The 19,874-nt window shown below is 37.7% G+C and overlaps 1 protein-coding gene across 1 annotated transcript; it reads right to left on the bottom strand.

The window, feature by feature from the left end:
- Positions 1-225: 225 nt before the first annotated feature.
- Positions 226-19,638, bottom strand: LOC149181351 (SUN domain-containing protein 4-like). Its single transcript, XM_089416579.1, has 5 exons — positions 19,355-19,638; positions 18,570-18,884; positions 16,911-18,427; positions 16,649-16,734; positions 226-590 (listed from the first exon to the last, which is right to left on the bottom strand). Exons 2-5 carry the CDS (start codon positions 18,730-18,732, stop codon positions 368-370), a joined length of 1,989 nt encoding a protein of 662 aa, XP_089272705.1. The 5' UTR covers positions 18,733-18,884; positions 19,355-19,638; the 3' UTR covers positions 226-367.
- Positions 19,639-19,874: the final 236 nt, after the last annotated feature.

Raw genomic sequence — 19,874 nt, 5'->3', positions numbered from 1 at the left:
TAAAAACTTACATTTGCATATTGCATCATAGAAAAACATGTTTTCTTTTTACCAAAGTTTAAAGGTGTGTCTAAATGTCTCCACATAATCTATTCTAGTCCAATAAAAATTGCCTTAGTGTCTTTGTATGCATTATTTGCTGGGAACTACCCCTCTCCCTCAAGAAAAGAAGGGTAAATGTTTAGAATTTGTATAACCATCCACATAAGAAAGTGACAACAAACATAACTTTAAATATGAATATAGAAGATTTCAGCAAAAAAGAATGGTGCTCTGATCATACACAGCCACATTATTTTACAGCGGCCAGATTTCCGTTGCAAGTGGTGAGATAAAATATCTGTTTTGCATGGAAATGGAGTTTTGATTACAAGGAAAGAATAAAAGCAACCAAACTGCTGCTCAACAGTACAAAAAACCAAGCTGAGCTTCGTTTATTCTCAACTTTACAAAGCCTAAATATTGTTACAATATAATCTAAACTAATTTTCATTACTGCTATGCAGACAAAAATGAAACTCACGCCGAACACTACAGTCTCCTTATTCTCCATATGCTGAACTCGTAAATGATTATTCTGAACCTCTAACCTGCAGTCAATACATGTAACACTTATTCTTTAGAAGCCAGCAAGTCTAGCTGAAAAGAAATACATTCAAGTATAGGTGTGGAATTTTCAAGCATATTGAAGAGAAAAAGCTGTTCAGTATATAAATAAAAATGTTATTGCATTGTCTTATCAAACACCCTTAACAAAGGAATCCTGTACAGTCCTAGCAATCCCTAATCTGACGTTGCCTAAAATAAAACTTTCTAGCCTGCCTATCCCAATCACTATCATTGTCCTTGTAGAAACCCGAGATTGTCTTCTGTTCAAAAAATTTCAAGGACTATCTTCAATGGCCCACTCCAATAAGTATTCAATAAACAAAAGCATGAAGACAAAATTGTCTTCTTATCATGAGTTTGATGTCCACATAAACAATGATTTCAATACAGTAACTAACTCAAGGACAAGATTATAGATCTACCACTAGCTAGTCTAGCTCCATAAAAAGAGTTAAGAGAGTTAATGAAGTCAGATAAATAATTGAATATCAGCATATTGGACACAATATAAACATGCAGAAGAATATGGTCAAAGCAACAAAGCAATGGATTAGTAAATAACAGCGATGGCACGTGAGGAAAATCGACGGGAGGTTTAATATGCCAATGTCACCAAACTACAACCATGTTAGGAATCAGCACTGAATATTTTTCAGTTTCTGATGGAATGGCAACCCTTTTCTTTATGTAGATGACCTAATAATATCTTTCTTAAGTTATTATTCAAGTAACTATTTTCAGTTTTCTATCTTACTGTGGTAGTTTGATTTCTGTCGTGCTATTGTTCGAGTTCGAGTTCGAGTTCGAGTTCGAGTTCGAGTTCGAGTTCGAGGACCATGAAATTCGAATAAAGTTCGACAACTCAAATTTTGTCGATAAAATTCGACATATAGAAATTCGAAGAAAAAAAATGTATATTAAAGATAGATATATCATATGCATATGAGAAATGGTATGGAGTGAATTTTATCATGATTATCCTTATAATCAGACTATTAAATGCTTAATATCAAATTTTATATCAGAATAGATCAATTTTTCAATAGCTGCACTCACCAATTGTTAGCTCAAAACCAAATATCAGACCTTTATGACTGCTGCAACCACAGTTTGTTAGCCCACATACACATGCCAATAATAGATCAGCCTTATAGAGAAATAACTAGCAGAGCTAGGGAATGAAAATTTGGAGATTTGACCACAAAAAAGTGATGTTTAATGCTTGATACTTGGTGACCAACCCTTGCAAGGTCTGAAAAACACCGAATTTCCCTTGAAAAACGCCGAATATGTTCGTTTTCCCTTGAAAAACGCCGAATTTCGAATTTAATGCTTCAAATTCGGCGTATCTGGTGACTAAGGGTATAAGGCTAATTAATCTCAAGAAATTATTCAACCATGGGGACAACAAATATCACTAATAATGCAGTTGATCTTCAAAGTACAATGCAACACAAACTATTAAGATAGCGTGGGATTTCCTGCAGAGTTGGGAAAACTCACAGAATACAAATGGATATGATCACTAAGATGCCTTCAAATGTATTTCATGCAATGTTCTTGTGCTCTTAGCTAGAATAATCCATTTTGGAAGTGCAAAATAAAAATGCAATCACTAAGTAAAACCTGAAGCATGTCAAATAAGTTTCTGCTGATTTAAAGTTTCCTTAGAAAAAGCTGCCCTAATACAGATTCAAAAAAAAATATGAGGAAAGATAATGCATGTGATATGTCAATGGTTTTTTATAGTTGCGTAAAATTATAAGCACATCAGAGATATACAGGCCATGATATATCAAAACAATACAAAATCCAAATGTAAAATAAAAAATCCAACTGATCTTCAAAGTTTGTAAAGCCACAGTCTCTTTTATCCAAGAAGAGCATACATAAAGTAGCTCCTTTACTTTGGAGAGAGCTAGGCTGGTTACTTTGAAAACCAATTACTCTCTTTGAGCTCTGGCTAACTTGTCAATCATGTAACTTAGCAAATATGATTAGAGAATTAATTATCTTGTCCCTAACTAGACTTAATAGTGTTGATGATAGCAGCTCGGGCAGGTACTTCTGCACAGGCCTAAGTGTCTAGGCATGCAGAAGTCACCCAAAGTCTCTTTAGGATTCTCAAATATTGAGTAAGTTGCTTTTGTAATTTAGCCAAAGTCTAACTTAAAAAAAAGTAAAGTATTTACATTACAGATTATGTTTTATTCTCAACCAGCAAATATGATTAGAGAATTAATTATCTTGTCCCTAACTAGACTTAATAGTGTTGATGATAGCAGCTCGAGCAGGTACTTCTGCACAGGCCTAAGTGTCTAGGCATGCAGAAGTCACCCAAAGTCTCTTTAGGATTCTCAAATATTGAGTAAGTTGCTTTTGTAATTTAGCCAAAGTCTAACTTAAAAAAAAGTAAAGTATTTACATTACAGATTATGTTTTATTCTCAACCATTGAATTCAAGTGAGGCAATATCTAATCTTGACCATCCATCACTTTGGAGATTTGGGTTAGGTATTTAGCCCAACGAGAAGTTATAAAAGCAAGGCTAAGGAGACGAAAAAGACACACCATACAACAGCATTGAGAAAGCGATTTTCTCAAGTGAGAAGTGAGATATTCAAGTGCGCTGAGTTTGAGGAAGCTGAAAGGGTGCCAGCATAGGAGAGCCAGATGAACCAAGTAGATCAAGGATAGATCTCGGCCTAGATGTTAGATCAAATCCGGGGTATGTTGTAAATGTAAACTCCTTAGTTGGGCCATTATCCCAGGTCGAGAACCAAAGTAGGTTATGATTATTAATTCAATGAACAACTGTTGATTGGGCAGAATTTGTGTCTGTAAAATGTCCGGTTGAGATTGATTAATATTTTGTTAAGAACCTATTTGTGCTTTTATTCAGTCGATCTGAGATAATCTGCTAGGAATTAATTACCAGGAGTTGGGTCTACAAATTTAACATGGTATCAGAGCGATAAACTCTAAGAAAGACTATTGCAAAATCACAGAAGCCTCAGGTGTTGTTGAGGCATGGTTCAACAAACAATTGTACCAGGTGGAAATAAAAATTACAGGTTGCGCAAGGGCTGAGATCATGCAGGACCGAGATCAAGTACTATGGCAGCAAAGTAAAGCGACTAAGCTAAAATAAAAAATAAAAAGACATGGTTGAGTAGGCTGCGAAGGGACTCACAGACCCAACCAAAGACAGTGACATAGCTTGGTGGTCATCAGACACAAGGTTGTCAAACCCGATTGTCAAATCCAACAGACCAATGAGCCAACACTGAACAGTCGTTGCATGGAATGTCAGGACCACATTAGAGTGCCGAGACCATGCACAAAGAATGCTGCGAGTAAGGTCTGCTTGCAGGAGGGTTGCATGGAAATCAATAAACGTAGAACAATGGGCCGTGGTTGGTAAGACCATCGGTCCTGTTGAGAGGGATCGCTGCTAGGGTTATAGGAGTTGTGTGCAGAGTCAAGGACCATAGACACAGTCACTACTGAAGTTGTTGCAGAGTGACCGCTGAACTAGTTCCGCGTACAACAAGTTGAGGCCGCCAATCGAGAGAGGTGTGCAAGGAATAGACAGGCTTGTCGTCAAGTTAACCATCTGAGCGCACAAGAAAGCATCTAGAGTCGCTAGTCATGCATGGAACTGCCAATGCAAAGGTGTTGAAACTTGAGAGTGGGCCATCATTCATTGGATAAAGTTTGACAGCAGCCACAACAAGATTCGAGGTAGCCGCCAATGGATGACGGAGCCACAAGTTAGGTATAGTTGTGGGATCAAATACTACAAGGTTCAACTGGCAGGAAGCAAGAGCCAACAAAGCCATAGACTAACATGAGCAACAAGGTGTGAAGGGCCAAGTTGTTGGCAGTTAACCAGCAGCAACTAGGGAGCTCAAACAACCGCCCAAGTTGCAGAGTTGTTGGGAAAGGGATTTGTTGTGATATGCACAAGCCGGTAGTGGCCAACAGAGATGGTAGCAGCCAACAAGATGGCGGAGGTCACCTTTCAAAGGGAGAGAGGGAGAGACCATACTAGTCAAGGGTTTGCCAACGTGATTAGTGGAGGTCAAACCTAAGAGGAAGAAAGGGAGACTGTACCAATCAGTGGGTGTCTCAAAGGATTGATACCGCAATGAAGATCTTGGCAGATCTATAAACCATCAAGACTTAACACAGGGGCTATAAATCTAGGACATGGTAGCAAACCGAAGGGTTTGGAGAAAAGCAATGGTAAATAGGGATGCTCAACAACATGTGGAGCCTCCTCGGACTCCAGAGTACCTTCAAACATAACAAGCCTTCGAAGATGATTCTGAACTAAGTGGCAAGGAAGGCTTCCAGTTCACAGGGAGCAACCATGGTAGTGGATGAGGTATGGGACATTGTTCCAAAATCGAAGGTAATGCCAGTTCTAGGTGGTTCTTCCTTAAATACCTTCCTTGCTAAGAGGGAGTGTTGATGTTTGTAGCTCAGGCAGGTACTTCTACCAGGCCAAAGTGTCTAAGCATGCAAAAGTGGCCTAAAGTCTCTCAAGGATACTTGCTCAAGTATTGAGTAAGTTGCTTTTGTAATTTAGCCCAAGTCTAACTCAGGAAAAGCAAATAATCAATTATATTGGTTTTTACTTAGAAAAAGTAAAGTACTTACTTTAGTGATTGTGTTTTAATCTCAACCGTTGCTCTCAAGTGAGGCAATATCTAATCTCAACCATCCATCACTTTGGAGATTAGGGTTACACCCAGGACAAGAGCCCAAGTAGGTTCTGATTATTAATTTGATGAAGAATTGTTAACTGAGTAGAATTTGTGTCAAATGTGTGATTGAGATTGGTTAATATTTTGCTTCCGCTGAATATTTTCTTAAGAACCTAGTTGTGCTTTTATTCAGTAGATCTAAAATAATTTGCTAGGAATTAATTACCATGTGTTGGGTTCTAAAATTTAACAAATAGTATGGAGATTCTCAAATGACAAGCCACCAAGCCAATGACATAATGAAATAGCTAGAGAATCAACCCATAAACTAGAATCAAATTATACGATTCTATTTGTGAGTTGAATTTGGTTTGTAGCATGGCAATAGGAAATAAAAATTCGATCTTCAAAGAAGGATGTTTTGGGATTCCAAATATGGTCATTTAAGTATCTTGAACAAGAAGCAATGAGACCCAAATAATTCTAATTCATGCATCACTTTTTATTTGATTCCCAACAAAATGGGTAAGAAGTTCCCATTGCATTTCCATTCTCTGTATTGCTCACACTACAATTTGCACTTGTACTTTGACCTCAGGTGGTCTTCGTTGAAGATACTCATGTGACCAATTTAGCAGTGAAAGGTACATTTACTTTATTAAGATAAGAAGAAACTCAACAGTGAATGTATTAAGCTAGATAACAAGATCCTAAAGGGTTACCATCCCACCTTCCTAGATAATTTGAGAATTATTTGATTAGGAAAAGGAGAAACTCAAAGACCCAATGTATTGAACTAGAAAACAAGATGCTAAAGGGATATTGTTCTGCTTTCCTCGATAAAATTGAGATTTCTGTAGGTGTCTAACACCAACTGGGAATAACTAAATAATTGAGAACTATTGGCAACATATTTGTCCATTATCAAAAAAATCCATTAGTGCACTATCAAATTTAACAATGAAAGAAACCCCACTAAATAGAAAATTTTCAATTCCTATCTATCTGTACATTATTATTTTTTTTATGACCAAAAAGTAAAAAAATTATAAATCAATCCCCTAAATGCACCTTCCTAAATGTAGATTTTAAGGAAATTTTAGGCATGTACTTCACACCTCCCAAACAATCATTTAGCAAAGAATTTTCCAAGGATTTATTAAATTTTTTACTTGTTAAAGGAACAAAACTCTATCTAAAATCTTTCTCTGCTCTCCAAATCTCAAGCTCCAATTTGGGACCAATTTAAATTGATATGCCTCCATTCCATTTGATAGAAAGGAGCATATTTTTTTTTGTCTTTAACAGCTTATGCTCCTTAAGCCACAAGCTTTGCTTTACAACCTCTACAAACAAAATTCAGTGGGATTCCCATCTCTGACTTCTCACCATTCAAAACTACCAATCCCTTAAGCCAAAGCACTCACATGGTTTGGATTTGTTCAATTATTCTTGCAACAACTAAAGTTGACAACTATGTCGTTGAGTGATAATTGCACAAATTCTTTGAAAGCATCAGTTTGACCAAATTCAATGAAAAGTTCCAAAATGGTCTTGGAGGGGCGTGTATATGCATCTAGGGTTTACCGTGGCTGCCATGGCTATTCTACCCATCCCAGAAGAAGTTGGATCCCACTTGCGATCATGCTTAGTCCAAGTCTGCTTTTTAACATCTCATCTAATAAAATTAAGAGGGAAGCTACTCAAAATTTCTAAGAATATTTGGAAAGGGACCATAATGCAAGATGCAACCATGGCCATGGACACAATAATGGAAGCATTCAAACATTTATATGTTGCCACAACCAATAGCTCCAAGAAGCAATCCAAAGCTCACCAATTTGTGAAGATGGATGTAATCCAAAAGCTGAAAATCTCGTATGGACAACCAAGAAGGAGAACCCTTCATCTTGTTGAACAAACTTGGACGAGAAGTTCGTGGGAGCTTGGACAAATCAAAAAACGCTAGACTGTTGGATTCAAAACCAATGGAGTTCCCATATAAAGGGCTATTTGCAGTACTTCCTAGGACTTCATTTTTAGATGCAAGGCCTGGTTTCTAGGTGACAATGCACATTTCTTGAATAGGTGGATCTCAAATTTGATCTAGATGAGGAGATACCTAGATTTGTCTTGGTCTAGTCCCCCCCTGCCCCTCCTCCCACTAAATCTCTGAAAGCCATTGGAACAATAAAGAAAATTCATAGATAGGATAAACCCAGAATCTGGTTTAATTGCTTGTGGACATATACGTGTGGAAGTAGATACTGAAGTTGGCCTTCCAAATGCAATAAAGTTCATGTTGGACAATTGGACTTACATTCAAAATATGACCAACTCCTTTTCAAGTGCAATGGTTGCCATAAGTAAGGCCATTTCACCCAAAATTGTCTATAGAAGCCCCCCCCCCCCCCCACCCCAAACTAGGCCTTATCCCCAAATAATGGACCTTCACCAAAAAGACAATGGTTTCCAAGAAGTTATGTCAAAAGGAAAAAGGAGATCTCCTCACCTACACAAAGCACTAAAGCTAGGGAATTCCTCTAGAACAAGAGGAGAACAAGGATCAACAAAATGGAAATCACATAACAGAGTAACAAAGAGAAAAAGTCTTTGGTACCAAAGGCATACTCCGAAGCTAAATCAAATTCCAAGGAAATCCCAAACTCCAAAAGCCCCCTTTCAAAAACCAATTCTCTCCATTGGCAGGCAAAGCAAAGGAAGGGGTAACCCAAAATTCAATAGTGGGAGCTAGGGAAACCAAGCTACAACAAAAAGTAACTTCAACAACCAAGACATAAAAGCTTGGTGAGATCCCTTTGGCCTTATTCTGGATATCTTTGTAGGAATAATTTCGGCCATGTTACCCATCCATATGCATGGGTAACTCTAAAAAAATTATCCTATAATGCAACTTGCTAGCCAATAGCCCCAACGACGATCCACAAATAGCCAACCTCACATGCCACTCACCCATTCTTCAATCAATACATTCATTTTTCTAGCATATTCATTCAATGAAGGTGGGGTCATCTATGATGAGGTACATTAACAATTTTTGCATGCAAATGCTTTCATTTAACGGTTTTTGCATTCTAGTATGGATCTTGGTTGAAATTGTATCATAGACCATGACGCTTGGGTTGTATACTTGTTTATTTATTTCAACGTAGTGGTTATCATTTACTCCTAGGCCAGTGTAACCTTTCTTAGGGTCTTTCTTTCATTACCTAGGAGCAATACAAATAGGAGGACTCGATTCTAGTGGCAAGTACATGATATCCATACAGTTGACATTTTTCCTTTATTTCCTTAGCCCGTCTTTTGATTGGTTGTTCTCAATTTCTAGTTTTGTTTCCTATATACTTCATCCTATGAGAAGAAGGGGCTAAAGTGCCCTAGGTTGATGTAGCTGTAAAAAGGAAAAAACATAAGACAAATGTTAATATGAAAAGAATGGCAAGGGATGTAAAGTAAATCAAAAGTCAAATTAGCTTGAACATTACCCCTTATGTAGCCACTCACCCCTAGAGTTCAATGCATATTTCACACCTATCAAAGTAAACGGAAATCTCAAAGAACATCTCGACCTCGACGCAGCAATGAACTACCCATCATTAAAAGGGGATTATATCATCTTTAAATGATAATCAATGAAGCTTGTTAAACAAAGCCAACTAAAGCAAAGAAAAAGGTAAATTAGAGGATTGTAAAAACAAAGGCAAGGGAACTCAAGTAGCCAAGCACTCCCTCTACAAAGGAGGTCATGGATGATGGTTTTACATAACCTAGTATAAGACTATGACACTTTCATGAAGTAAACCCCATACCATAACACCTATCATTTGAAAAGATCGACCTAAGAACTGTTCCTCCCCTTAGGGTTGGAAGCACCTAATAGGGACCTATGATAACCATCCCATACCTAAATCTAGCAACTTGTATACAATCATAAGCTAGTGAGACATTTGAAGATGATACTTGTGTGAAGTACTTTGATGGCTTTGACATTAAATATGGTCCACCTTGATGCTCTTATGGTTCTTGTACCCATGATGTTGATCTCACTTAATTCCTTGAGTATGTGCTAGATGGTTCTTCTTGGTGTAGCCAGGATCCCTTGAGGGATGATGTGATGCTTCTCCAACACTTCATAGAGGATGTCCAACCACGGTCCATGATGACACAAAGCACTTGTTGGAGGTCGTTGGGGCACTTAAGGAGGGTTGACCTTGATGAAGACTTGGCACAGATGATGAGACCCTCCACCATACTTAGGGCCTTGGATGTTGACTCTCTGGGGTAGGGCATTGCCTTGGGAGAAAGTGTATACCCTTGATATGATAGGACGCCCCCAAGCTAGCATTGTACCTTATTGATGGACATTGCTCTTTTCTTAATGATGGTTGATGATGATGATGACTTGGGATCCCATTGGAGGGGATTTTGTGTTAGAATATTGAGAATATGAATAATCATAAAACAATAAGTTTGTTAATCTATCCTTTTGTGCATATAACAACAACAAATAGTCAATGTAAAAAGAGACAAGAGGCAAAGAGAAGAGTAAACTAGATATATGTGGTAAAACCCTAATTAGGGAAACATCCACAAGAAGGAAATCGACAATCTTACACTTGAAAGCAGCTCCACAAATGCTTTACCCTTTACAAAGATAAGACTTTCATATTCATGTGTTTCGTGGGTCTCTCTTGCCTCTATTATATACCAAGAGATATGGGAGAAATTAGATCCCAATAATACATGTGAGATAAATGTAATTTCACCTCTTTATATAACAAATGATAACAAGGGTATTTTACTCCATGATGAATGTGGAGTAACTCTTTTACATGAAACTACAACTTCTTCCTACATAATACTTGACATTATCACCTTCCAAAGGGACAAATTCCAACATTTTGCACCTTATACTATGATAACATCATGCCCTAGCTTGGTGACATTATGCCCAAGCTTGCATTTGATGATGATGTGGGCTTTTTGGAGGATGACGTTGGGCTCAAGAGGGCTCTTTTGGGTGATGAGGCACCGCTTTAAGATGAGGAGACGTGACTAATGTGATGAGACAAACCGCTTGATGTATCCAGTGTACTTTTTCATGGAGAGACGTGACTTATGGGTATGACCTCACCCTTTGGAGGGGATTTTGCTCATGTGTGTGGGCTAATTGACGTTATTTTTCTCGTTATTTCATTATAGAGGCTATCTTTAAGGGTCAACTTGATGACCTCTCCACCTTGTATCATAGATTATGTGTTTTTAGGGGCTTTTAATCTAAATTAATGGTTAAATTGATAGGCTCCCCTCATATATATAGGGGGTTGTTTTACCATTGACACAACTTGAGATCATTTGTATCTTGATTAGTCTTCTTTTCTCTTTTGTGCTACAAGGGACTAGTTGAGATGGGTGGAATTGTGATGTGATGTGATCTCTTTTTATGGATTCTTATGGAGGATCTTGGATGATGCATGGTGAAGTTAGATTATTTGCTTTATCTTGGTAGTATGGTATTATGTTTTATTGGATAAATATGCATGCGTTAAGTTAGTTTATTTGTAATTTGCTTCATTGTCCTTGCTAAAAGAAAGCCTTCTTCCAAGTATTTAGAGTAATAGATATAGTTTTCTCTTTCCCTTAATCATCTTGAATATTCAAGAACCTTAATCACAAACCCTAGGGTAATTTAAATTATTTGCCCCAACTTGTTTGGATCTTGTTATCACTCCAAGTAAACCCTAGAATTGTTTGATTCCTAAACTCAATATGCCCTAGATAGAGAGAAGGCACTAGTCCATCTCTTGTGCTATTCACCTAAATTAATGAAAAATGTTTTATGGCAAGTTAAAGGGTCAAATACAATGCAAAGCAAGACTGCCTTACACATGGGAGGTCCAAAGCAAAAATGCCCTAGCTTGGAGGAGGCAAAAGGCCTGGAACAACATGCAATAAAACCAAAGATAGATCAAGTCACTAATCTATAGGACAAATAAGCTCCTCTGAAATCTTCAAAGTGCTCTTCCAACAAAAGGGGTTTGTAGTTTTCAATAAAGTTGTTTTTGTTGGCATTTCCCCTTTTCTCACCTCTTCTTCCCTCATGAAATTTGAATTAATACATTCCCTTCAAATGACAAAGAAAGAGATAATGAAGGAATGCTCAAGGTTGAAGCACTATTTTGGTCAAAAAATCACTTAATGACAAACATTCCACTTCAAATAAGCATTGTGGCAACTTGATCATGAATTTGCCCCTTGCAAGAAAGATATTTGGTGCAAACAAGGCTTTAAAAGCATGATAAAGTCCCTTTATGGGGCATTGCACATTAACCAAGGTGCATTCCACATATTTCAAGTCATGTTTCACCACTAAGACATTTAAGGCAAGGACACTTAGCTCAAGGCATGTTTTACATATTTGGAGATGAGAAAGCACCATGTAGCATCGTTACAATGGTCTAAGCCCTTAATCAAAAACAAATGCATACTCAAATAATTAGTATGATGATATGTGGCAAGTGGGCCTATCCAAAAGTTAATGAGGTCCCAAGTCAAACTTGGCAATATAAGCTAAAGAAAGGCATAAGGTAACATCACTTTCACACATGAGGTGTGCAATGGCTTATGAGGTCTACAAGTGGTGTGCTAGGGCTAAAGAGGGCTATAAAGTGCCTAAGACAACCTAGGGAGGCAGTGACCATAGTAGGAAGAGGTTTTCCATGGATTAAAATATTAGTCACTCAAAACCCTAGATGGATGAAGCCCAAATTTTGGATAGAGGAAGGTATAAAAATAGAGGAAAGATTCATTTTTTAAAGGCAAGGTCAGTTGTGTAGGAGTTCCCTTCCAAGCCTAGATGAAGATCTATCGAGAGGAAGAAGCTAAAGGAAATTTTAATGTGAGATTATTCATCTTTCTTTGTTTTTTGGGATCAATTTGATGGCTAGAAATTACTATTACAAATTTGCTAGAGTAATCTTTGTACAAGGACAATTTTCACTCCAATAAGAGGACATTAGGGTGAGGTAAAGCCCACCCCCCATTTTTCTGTAATCATTGCGATAATTGAAGGATACTTTTGCACTGTTCACTCTATGTTGAAGGCTGCCTTAGCTAGGGTTTGAAAGTTTAAGTGCAACATATTTAGGCCTTCTTGATTTTTGGGGTGAAATCACCCTTGAAGAATGATGTGTTATTGGTTGTTCATTCTATAAAGAAGATTTCTTACTCTTTTCTACTTCGTGTATGGTTTCATATGTGCTTGATATTTAATTATTCAGGGTTGCACATTATTTACTTGGTAGATCGTGTCCCTGTTGTGAGGAGTATCTTTGGAAGATCCCTCTAAAATTTTTATATTGAAGTAGATCCATGTGGTTAGTTAGAGCATGTTAATAACAACCTAACTGCATCATCATCATATTGTTCAACCATCTTGATTATTGATGTCAGCTCCCTTGCCAAGTTGGATAAGCATCAATCTTGGCAATCCCTTAAATTCTAAAGAGCATCATAAGCATATTTTTTATGATCTCCCCCTTAGTGCAAAAGGGTAGTGTTGTTGTGGCTACAATGGGCAACCTTCCTAAGTGCTAACTGCATCATCATCATGTTCAAACCCTCTTGATTGTTGATCTCGATGCCCTTGCCAAATTGGATAAACATCAGTCTTGGCAATCCACCATCCCTTAAATTCTAAAGAGAATTATAAACATATTTTCTATGGTTTCCCCCTGAGTGCCAAATGATAGCAAACTCAAATTAAAAGGAAGAGTTGTTGTGGCAACAATGGGTAACCTTTCTAAGTGCCTCCATTTTTGGGACTTTGAATATCTTTAAGTGCAGGTCTAGGAGGTAATAGATTAAATGCCATCCCCCAGGTGAATCTTCCATCCCTAAAGACAAGGAAAAAAGATCCATCATCCTATATGAGTGTGCATTTATTAGAAAGTCATCTGCCCTAGTCTACGAATTATAGAGTTTTCAGTAGAAAAGCATTGTGCATCTAAGATTCAAGGTTGAGAATTTTTGTTTGCAAGTGACTAAGAATATTTTATGTTTCTTTTTCAAAATGAGTGGGCTGGGATTTTACTTTCTCACTCTAGGCCCTATTTCATGGGATCTAGGGGATTGTTTTTATCTCATTGGTCTCTTGACTTCAACCCAAGATCCATTGGGGACAAACTAGATTCCTCTAGTGTTTGGGGATGAAAGCACCCTTAGAGCCAATGGGGACAAACTAGGTCGATTACTTGATCAAGAAGAACCAAAAGGAAATCTATATTCTTGTGCCAAAATATGTGTGGAAGTGTATCTACTATCTAGAGAAGGGCATCTCTAAGCCACTACAAATTAATATGAGACTATAAGCAACTTGCATTTAAGTGAAACTCTTGTCATGGCTATGGGAACTTTGCTAAAAGCAAAGATTCAATATGATCAATATCCCTTGAAACAACCTTTAAGACCCTCCTATGAAATGGAGCAAGATCCATTTAGATCGACAAATAGTAGGTGTAGAAAATCACAAACTCAAGGATCATAGTAATCAAAGAAAACTCGAGAAGGCCTATCCAAAGAGAACAACAACAACTTTGAGGCCCTTGAAACCTAGATACATAGAAGGAAGCAAGGAGGTTGAGAAATCGCAAAAATAACCTAAAGATAGAACAAAAGCTCCCAATTCTCAAGAGTATTGAGAGGCGGCACTAGATGTATCGGATTCCCTACAAACCCCACTAAAGGGGAACAAAAAGGTAAACAAATCAACTCTATATGCCATTCTAAAAATGAGGGAAGAACCTCTAATTTCACTAGAAACACATCGCCAAGCAACAAAGACTCACAAATCAATAGGCTCTCCCCCAACACTAGATGCTATCAATGTTGTGAGAAAGAAGAATTGCATCTCCCCACAAAAGGGTAAATCAAGAACGTTGAGAATTAAAAGTAGAAAAAACAAAGCAGATAGTACTAAGAGTTGGTTGGCTAGTACCAATTTAGATTTAGGATGAGTCCCTACAAATTAGGACGAGTTCCTATAATTTAGGATCGGTTCCTAAACATTAGGAGTTATGAAGCAGTGAACCAATGTGTTAAAGTGGAAGGCCAAATTATTAGTCTTCTAGTGCGAGTTAATTGAGGAAAAGAACGTGTGTTTGAGTCTCAAGTCCTTGATTTGAGATAGGACGAGTTGCATGAGTAGTTAACTCATGCTAACTCAATCAATCACAAAAGCAAACTCCTTAATTAGAAACTCACTAAACTTAGCCATTCGAATTGCTTTAAAAGGAGGAACGAAGGCACAATTTGATCATTGTCTTGTGAGCACGAGTTGGTGAGACAAGATAATAGAGCTCACGGGTTTGTGAGAAGGTTGCACAGGTTTATGTGTGGAGCTTGTGAGAGAAAGGTGTGCCAAGAGAAGCTTGTGTGCATAAATTTAGGAGGCAAGGATCAGCAATCTTGCAAGGGTTTCAAGCCTGGTTCAAGGCAAGAAAACAAGGTTGTTTTTAGATTGAAACAAGTTGTATTTGTAAGAGATCTATTGCTCAAATTTCTTCAATAAAATTCTCAAACAAGCAGAAGGTTCCCAGTTGGGTTCCCTAGAAAAACAATGTGTTTTTATTGTTTGATTGTGTTTATTTCTGTTCCTATTCTGGTGCAAAATCTAGTAGAGAAATTCTGTGTCTATATGAAAAGAAAGTAGTTTTCAAATTGTTCATATTAGCAGTTGCAGAATTTCATGGATTTTCTACAACTTTCGTGATTGATTCAAAGAGCAGTCATGTCAAGGGTGGCAGGTGTAGAGGGGTTTGTTTACAACCCCAGAAATAATAATAATAATTAAAAAACAACAAGAAGAATTAACTTATGCCTTTTAAATTTATTTCCCTTATCAACTATAGTATGAATACCCTCATTGAATTGATGGACAAGTAGCATTTGAATTCCATCACCATGCAAAGCATTTAACTCATTCCATCCCCCCAATACCCATGCTATCTCTCAAAATCCTTGGGACTTTAATGGTGGGAGGATTGATCCTGCCCAACTATAGTGGGATAAGGGATTTAGATGTGGATTCAATTCAACTTGTAGTAATTTTTTTTGCAGGCCCAAGGCATTTGGATAAGTGGTCAATCACCCTCAGTGGCGCTAGAGACCAGGTTTACAGTGGTGTTGTGGAGGCAGATTGGTTCAAGGTTGAGTGTTGTTTGTTCAAGGATTCTTTCAGGAAGGAAAATCAGGGTTTGGGTCTGCCCATCTGTTGGCCTGTTGTCTTTACCTTCAATGAATGGTAGGAACCTTTGCAGTGGGGTAAATGCTTGTGACATTGCTAAATTTCATAGGCTAATTCAAAGCCAAGTTTGCCAACTAGAGGGGTTGCAATTAATCATATCCCAATTCCCACATAGTAATCAATTTTCAAAATTAGATGGAGGAAGTGAAGTCTTAAAATCCTTGATTTGGAGCTGAGGATGGATATCCAAAATTCTCACGTTGAAAGGCTGGTATATGAGCCCAATATATCTGTTCATGATTCTACCAAAAGCCCCAATACATCAGTGGCATCTCCAAGAGATGCCACAATTGAAGAAGATACAGTCCACCAGGTCATCAAGCCTATGGAAATTGATAAAGCTATTAAAAATCACCAAACTCGAAAAAAAAGAGTCGAAAGCTTCCAATGGATGTTTTCCTCTACTTTATCCAAGTTCATGGTTTGCAAGTTTAAACTCATACTAGGGAAGTTTATTAGAATTTATAGTGCTAGGTAGTAAGGTACATTTATTTTTTGAGCTGTAAAAAGCATGGCAAGCTTTAGACAGACCCCCCTGCAAATTTTGTTTTCTTTGAACTTCAAATTTTGAAGGCTATAGCCAGCTACATATACATGGGTTTTTCTAAATTGAAAAATGCATCTTATATTTCATTAATGTACAGAAAAGGCTAAAGTATACATAGATTTTAATATGAAGCCCGTACATGTAATTAAAAATCTCATTTCCTTGGTTAATCCATTGAATAAACTTCTCACAAAGCATGGTAACTTATCAGCCAACCTAAATTGACAGTTATGATATAAGACGTTTCAAAATTTTCTTGGACAACAATATGTTGAAACCTAATTCATTGAAGAGGAAAATACTTGTACCAGTAACATTCTTTTGAGAGAAGACAGGAAATTGAAAGACCACTCCATACTGTAGGCGTGGCTATGATACACTGCTATCTTAATCCTAAAAATCAGATATAACTGAAAAAGAACAGGGCTCCAAAAAATACAGGGAGAGCTAACAAACCTAAGGAAGTTGTTAACCATCGTCAATTCATCCAGCTTATCTGAAATTGTCGATCTCCAAGACCTGTATTCGCTTATCTCTTCCTCCTGTTAAATACAAAAAAGGCAAATACATAGTTTCAAGAATTTAATAAAAGGTTCAATGTTCCATCTTTTCTTTATGTTACAACAACCAAGAGAAATAAGAAGCATCGAATAGCAAGGCAAAAAACAGTACTGGTTTTTAAACATAAGAGGAAAATAATAGGTTTAAATTAACATACCATCATCTTCTTGTGCTCCTGCAAATGGTTTAACTCTGTCCTGATTTGACGTAAATACTGAGTGTTTTCTTCTAGTTCCTTGTCAAGATCAGCGAAGAGATCGCCATATCGAAAACTCAACTCTTCCAGGTATCTCTCTAAAACAGAAAGATTCAATTCAAGAGATCTCACCTTCTGCATCAAAATCTTCAGAACAGTGTCTCCTGCCATCCTTCCACCCTGCTGTTGGATAATTTCTATTGTGGGATCAGGGGAACTCGCTTTAGAAGCATCTTCTCTTAACTTGAGGTCTGTTTCTTTTTCTTCTAAACCATCAAAAAGCATATGAATCTCATCAATGCTATTTGAGCCCTTTTCATCTGGCAAAGGAACTGCTCCTATTGCATGGATTGGTGATGGCTCACCAGAGAAATCAGTATTTCTCAAACCATGCTCTCCAACTGCAATCAAGTCTTCAAGCATACGCTCAATAGCATCAACTCCATAAACTTCCACAGTACTTAGAGTGCAAAAAAATTCAGAACCATAGTGGCTAAGGAATTGCAATTTCAAATACCGTGCCCATTTAGGTTCTTGAAGAGCGAACCTCTGGACATGCTTAACATTTCCAGCAGTAAAATTCCCAAGAAGAACCCAATCATCAGTAGGGTAAACTAAACTACTAAAAAGCTCAAAATCCTTCAGTTTAGATGAATAATGTTCGAAATTTGCAATTGCTACTGTATCAACCAATGTTTCCTCAGAAAGCTCTATAACAACGAATTTTTCTTCTGCACTGCAGGGATTCCGAAGATACTTATCCTGGTCTTTGTCAAGGATATTTTGAACACCTTTTACTTCTTTATTGTGGGCTAGAATTTTGGCTCCCTTGGAAGCAGCAGCATAATTGTATTCACTTCCTCCAGGTTCACGCCTGTGCGTGATGATTCCAAATTGATTACTGGTAGGCCGATCCTTTTCATTGCTAGCTTTCTTCTTAAACTCATTTAAACCTACGGGAGTAACACGAGATGATCTATGAGTTTGTGGATGTATTTCTTTATTTTCGGTCACACTAATTTGAGAAACAGCAGTGTCAGCTTGTGCTGGACCTTCAGAAGCAGGAAAACTATCTACAGATTGGTCAACTTTACTAGCCTCGTCAATTAATAAAGCAGTCACCATTGAATTTTCTTCAGTAAGCATGCAATTACTAACTATTTCAGGCTCATCTGATGCAGGGTTCGGCATTTCCTGGTCAACATTATTCTCAGGATCAACCTGAGATTCTTCATTGTTGCTTTGATTTGATTCCTTTAAATAATCTCCTTCAATATCATATGCATTCACCACAATAGGCATAACGATAGTATTTTCGACATCATCAGCAGAAGAAGGCGCCGTACAATACTGTGCATGGTCTAATTTATTCCCTTCATTCTGGAATTCAAACAGTTCGTTTTCGGGATGCTCCTTTTTATACTGACCATTTAATGTTGAGTTCCAGCCATACACCGGCTCTGTACTTCTATCATTATCTGAAATAAGACAGGCAAAATTGATTTTAAAACCCTGGAAAAAATTGGCTGCTAAAAAATATTCAAAAAATTATTCGGATCAACATCATTCAAAAAATCGATAGGCATTTACTAAAAATAAAAAGAATCCGCAAAATTTTACCTCGAAAGCCATCGCTCCGACCAGGTCGAGAATTAAGGAAAAATAAGAGCCCCCATGCAACAAAAACCAGCGTAAATGAGACCTCATACAGTCGCTTCCTGCCTGAAGAGGTTTCCTCTAGAGCCTGCTTTCTTTTCAATTGAGCTCTGCGTGACTTCTGCATTGCTTATCGAACCATGCCTTGATTGATTTTCCACTAATTTCAAAAAATCAGCCTCCTCGACAAAGCGTCGAACCGATTTTCTTCTCCAGTCCTCGAAAATAAATAAATCCTTACTCCAACTTATTTTAGACCTTCAAAAAAATGGATCGAACCTGGACCAAGCAAAAACAGGACAAATTCAAAAGACGTTCATGTTTAAATTCTCCATCCATGGCCGAAAATCAAGGAGATTTTCGAACATGTAACGCCATTTCAGGTAATGATATTTCGAACAATAATGTTAAAATGAAAGAAAAACGCACCACCTTACAGAGGCCATGCATTCATACTCAAAATTGGAAAACTTTTCAGGCATCAGAAGCATTTCTCTACATATAGCTCGAAATTGGAAAACTTTTCAGGCATCAGAAGCATTTCTCTACATATAGCTCGAAGACACAAGAACGGGCTCCTCCCAAACCAAAGAAGGGTAAATTTCCCCAAAAAACACAAATCAAACGCAACGAAGACGGAACAAAGGCGTGAGAATACTCGACAAGCAAGAGTTTCGGAGCCAATTCCGCCAGCATTTCTAGAGACGTTAAAAGGTGTATCAAAACAAGGCCAAAGGGAGCGTAGTTACCATCAAAATGTAGCAAATCCAAGGCTCCAAAGCAGGCAGCCGACGAAAATCCGAATGGACAAAGCCCTGCGCCAAGCTTTGGCGATCTAGAGGGCGTGTTGCTGAGATCCTGACGCGGATCCGAGCCCATCGCCATGCCTGGGAAAATAAAACAGGGGCTTTCCTTCTATATATTTTTTAATTTTAATTCCTTAATTTTCAAGCCATTTTATTCCATCGCCATTGCGGTTCTTACGCTGTTTTCACGCTTCTACCGCTTTTATACAATGCACAGCAAACAAAACCTTCCTCCAATAATTACCTGCCAGCACAGATACTCTCCAGTCTTTTGATTGTAAATTCGAAATTAATAATAATCAGTGCGGTTCACCGTGCAATTCCCTTTAGGGTATCCTATGTTAAGAGGAGAGGGAGGGCTCTCGATTGTCCAGTGATTTAAGAATTTCGAATTTAATATTAAAAAATTCTTTAACGTTTAAAAGTCGGTGTGATGTGGAGTTGAAAGCGAAATTTCCTAATA

Source organism: Pinus tabuliformis, chromosome 3_2 (genome assembly GCF_031772625.1).
Source record: "Pinus tabuliformis cultivar Carrire ecotype Pingquan chromosome 3_2, CPIR1, whole genome shotgun sequence".
NCBI lineage: Eukaryota > Viridiplantae > Streptophyta > Pinopsida > Pinales > Pinaceae > Pinus > Pinus tabuliformis.
Note: the sequence above shows the minus strand (reverse complement) of the source record. Positions and strands in the feature narration are given on the sequence as shown.

Bases quoted from the DNA above. Each gene is read 5' to 3' on its own strand.
- LOC149181351 (XM_089416579.1), bottom strand. From the start codon at position 18,732: ATGCAGAAGTCACGCAGAGCTCAATTGAAAAGAAAGCAGGCTCTAGAG. The intron at 18,428-18,569 runs GTAAAATTTTGC...GTCTTATTTCAG, and splicing joins TCGGAGCGATGGCTTTCGAG to ATAATGATAGAAGTACAGAG. The intron at 16,735-16,910 runs GTATGTTAATTT...TGTATTTAACAG, and splicing joins AGGAGCACAAGAAGATGATG to GAGGAAGAGATAAGCGAATA.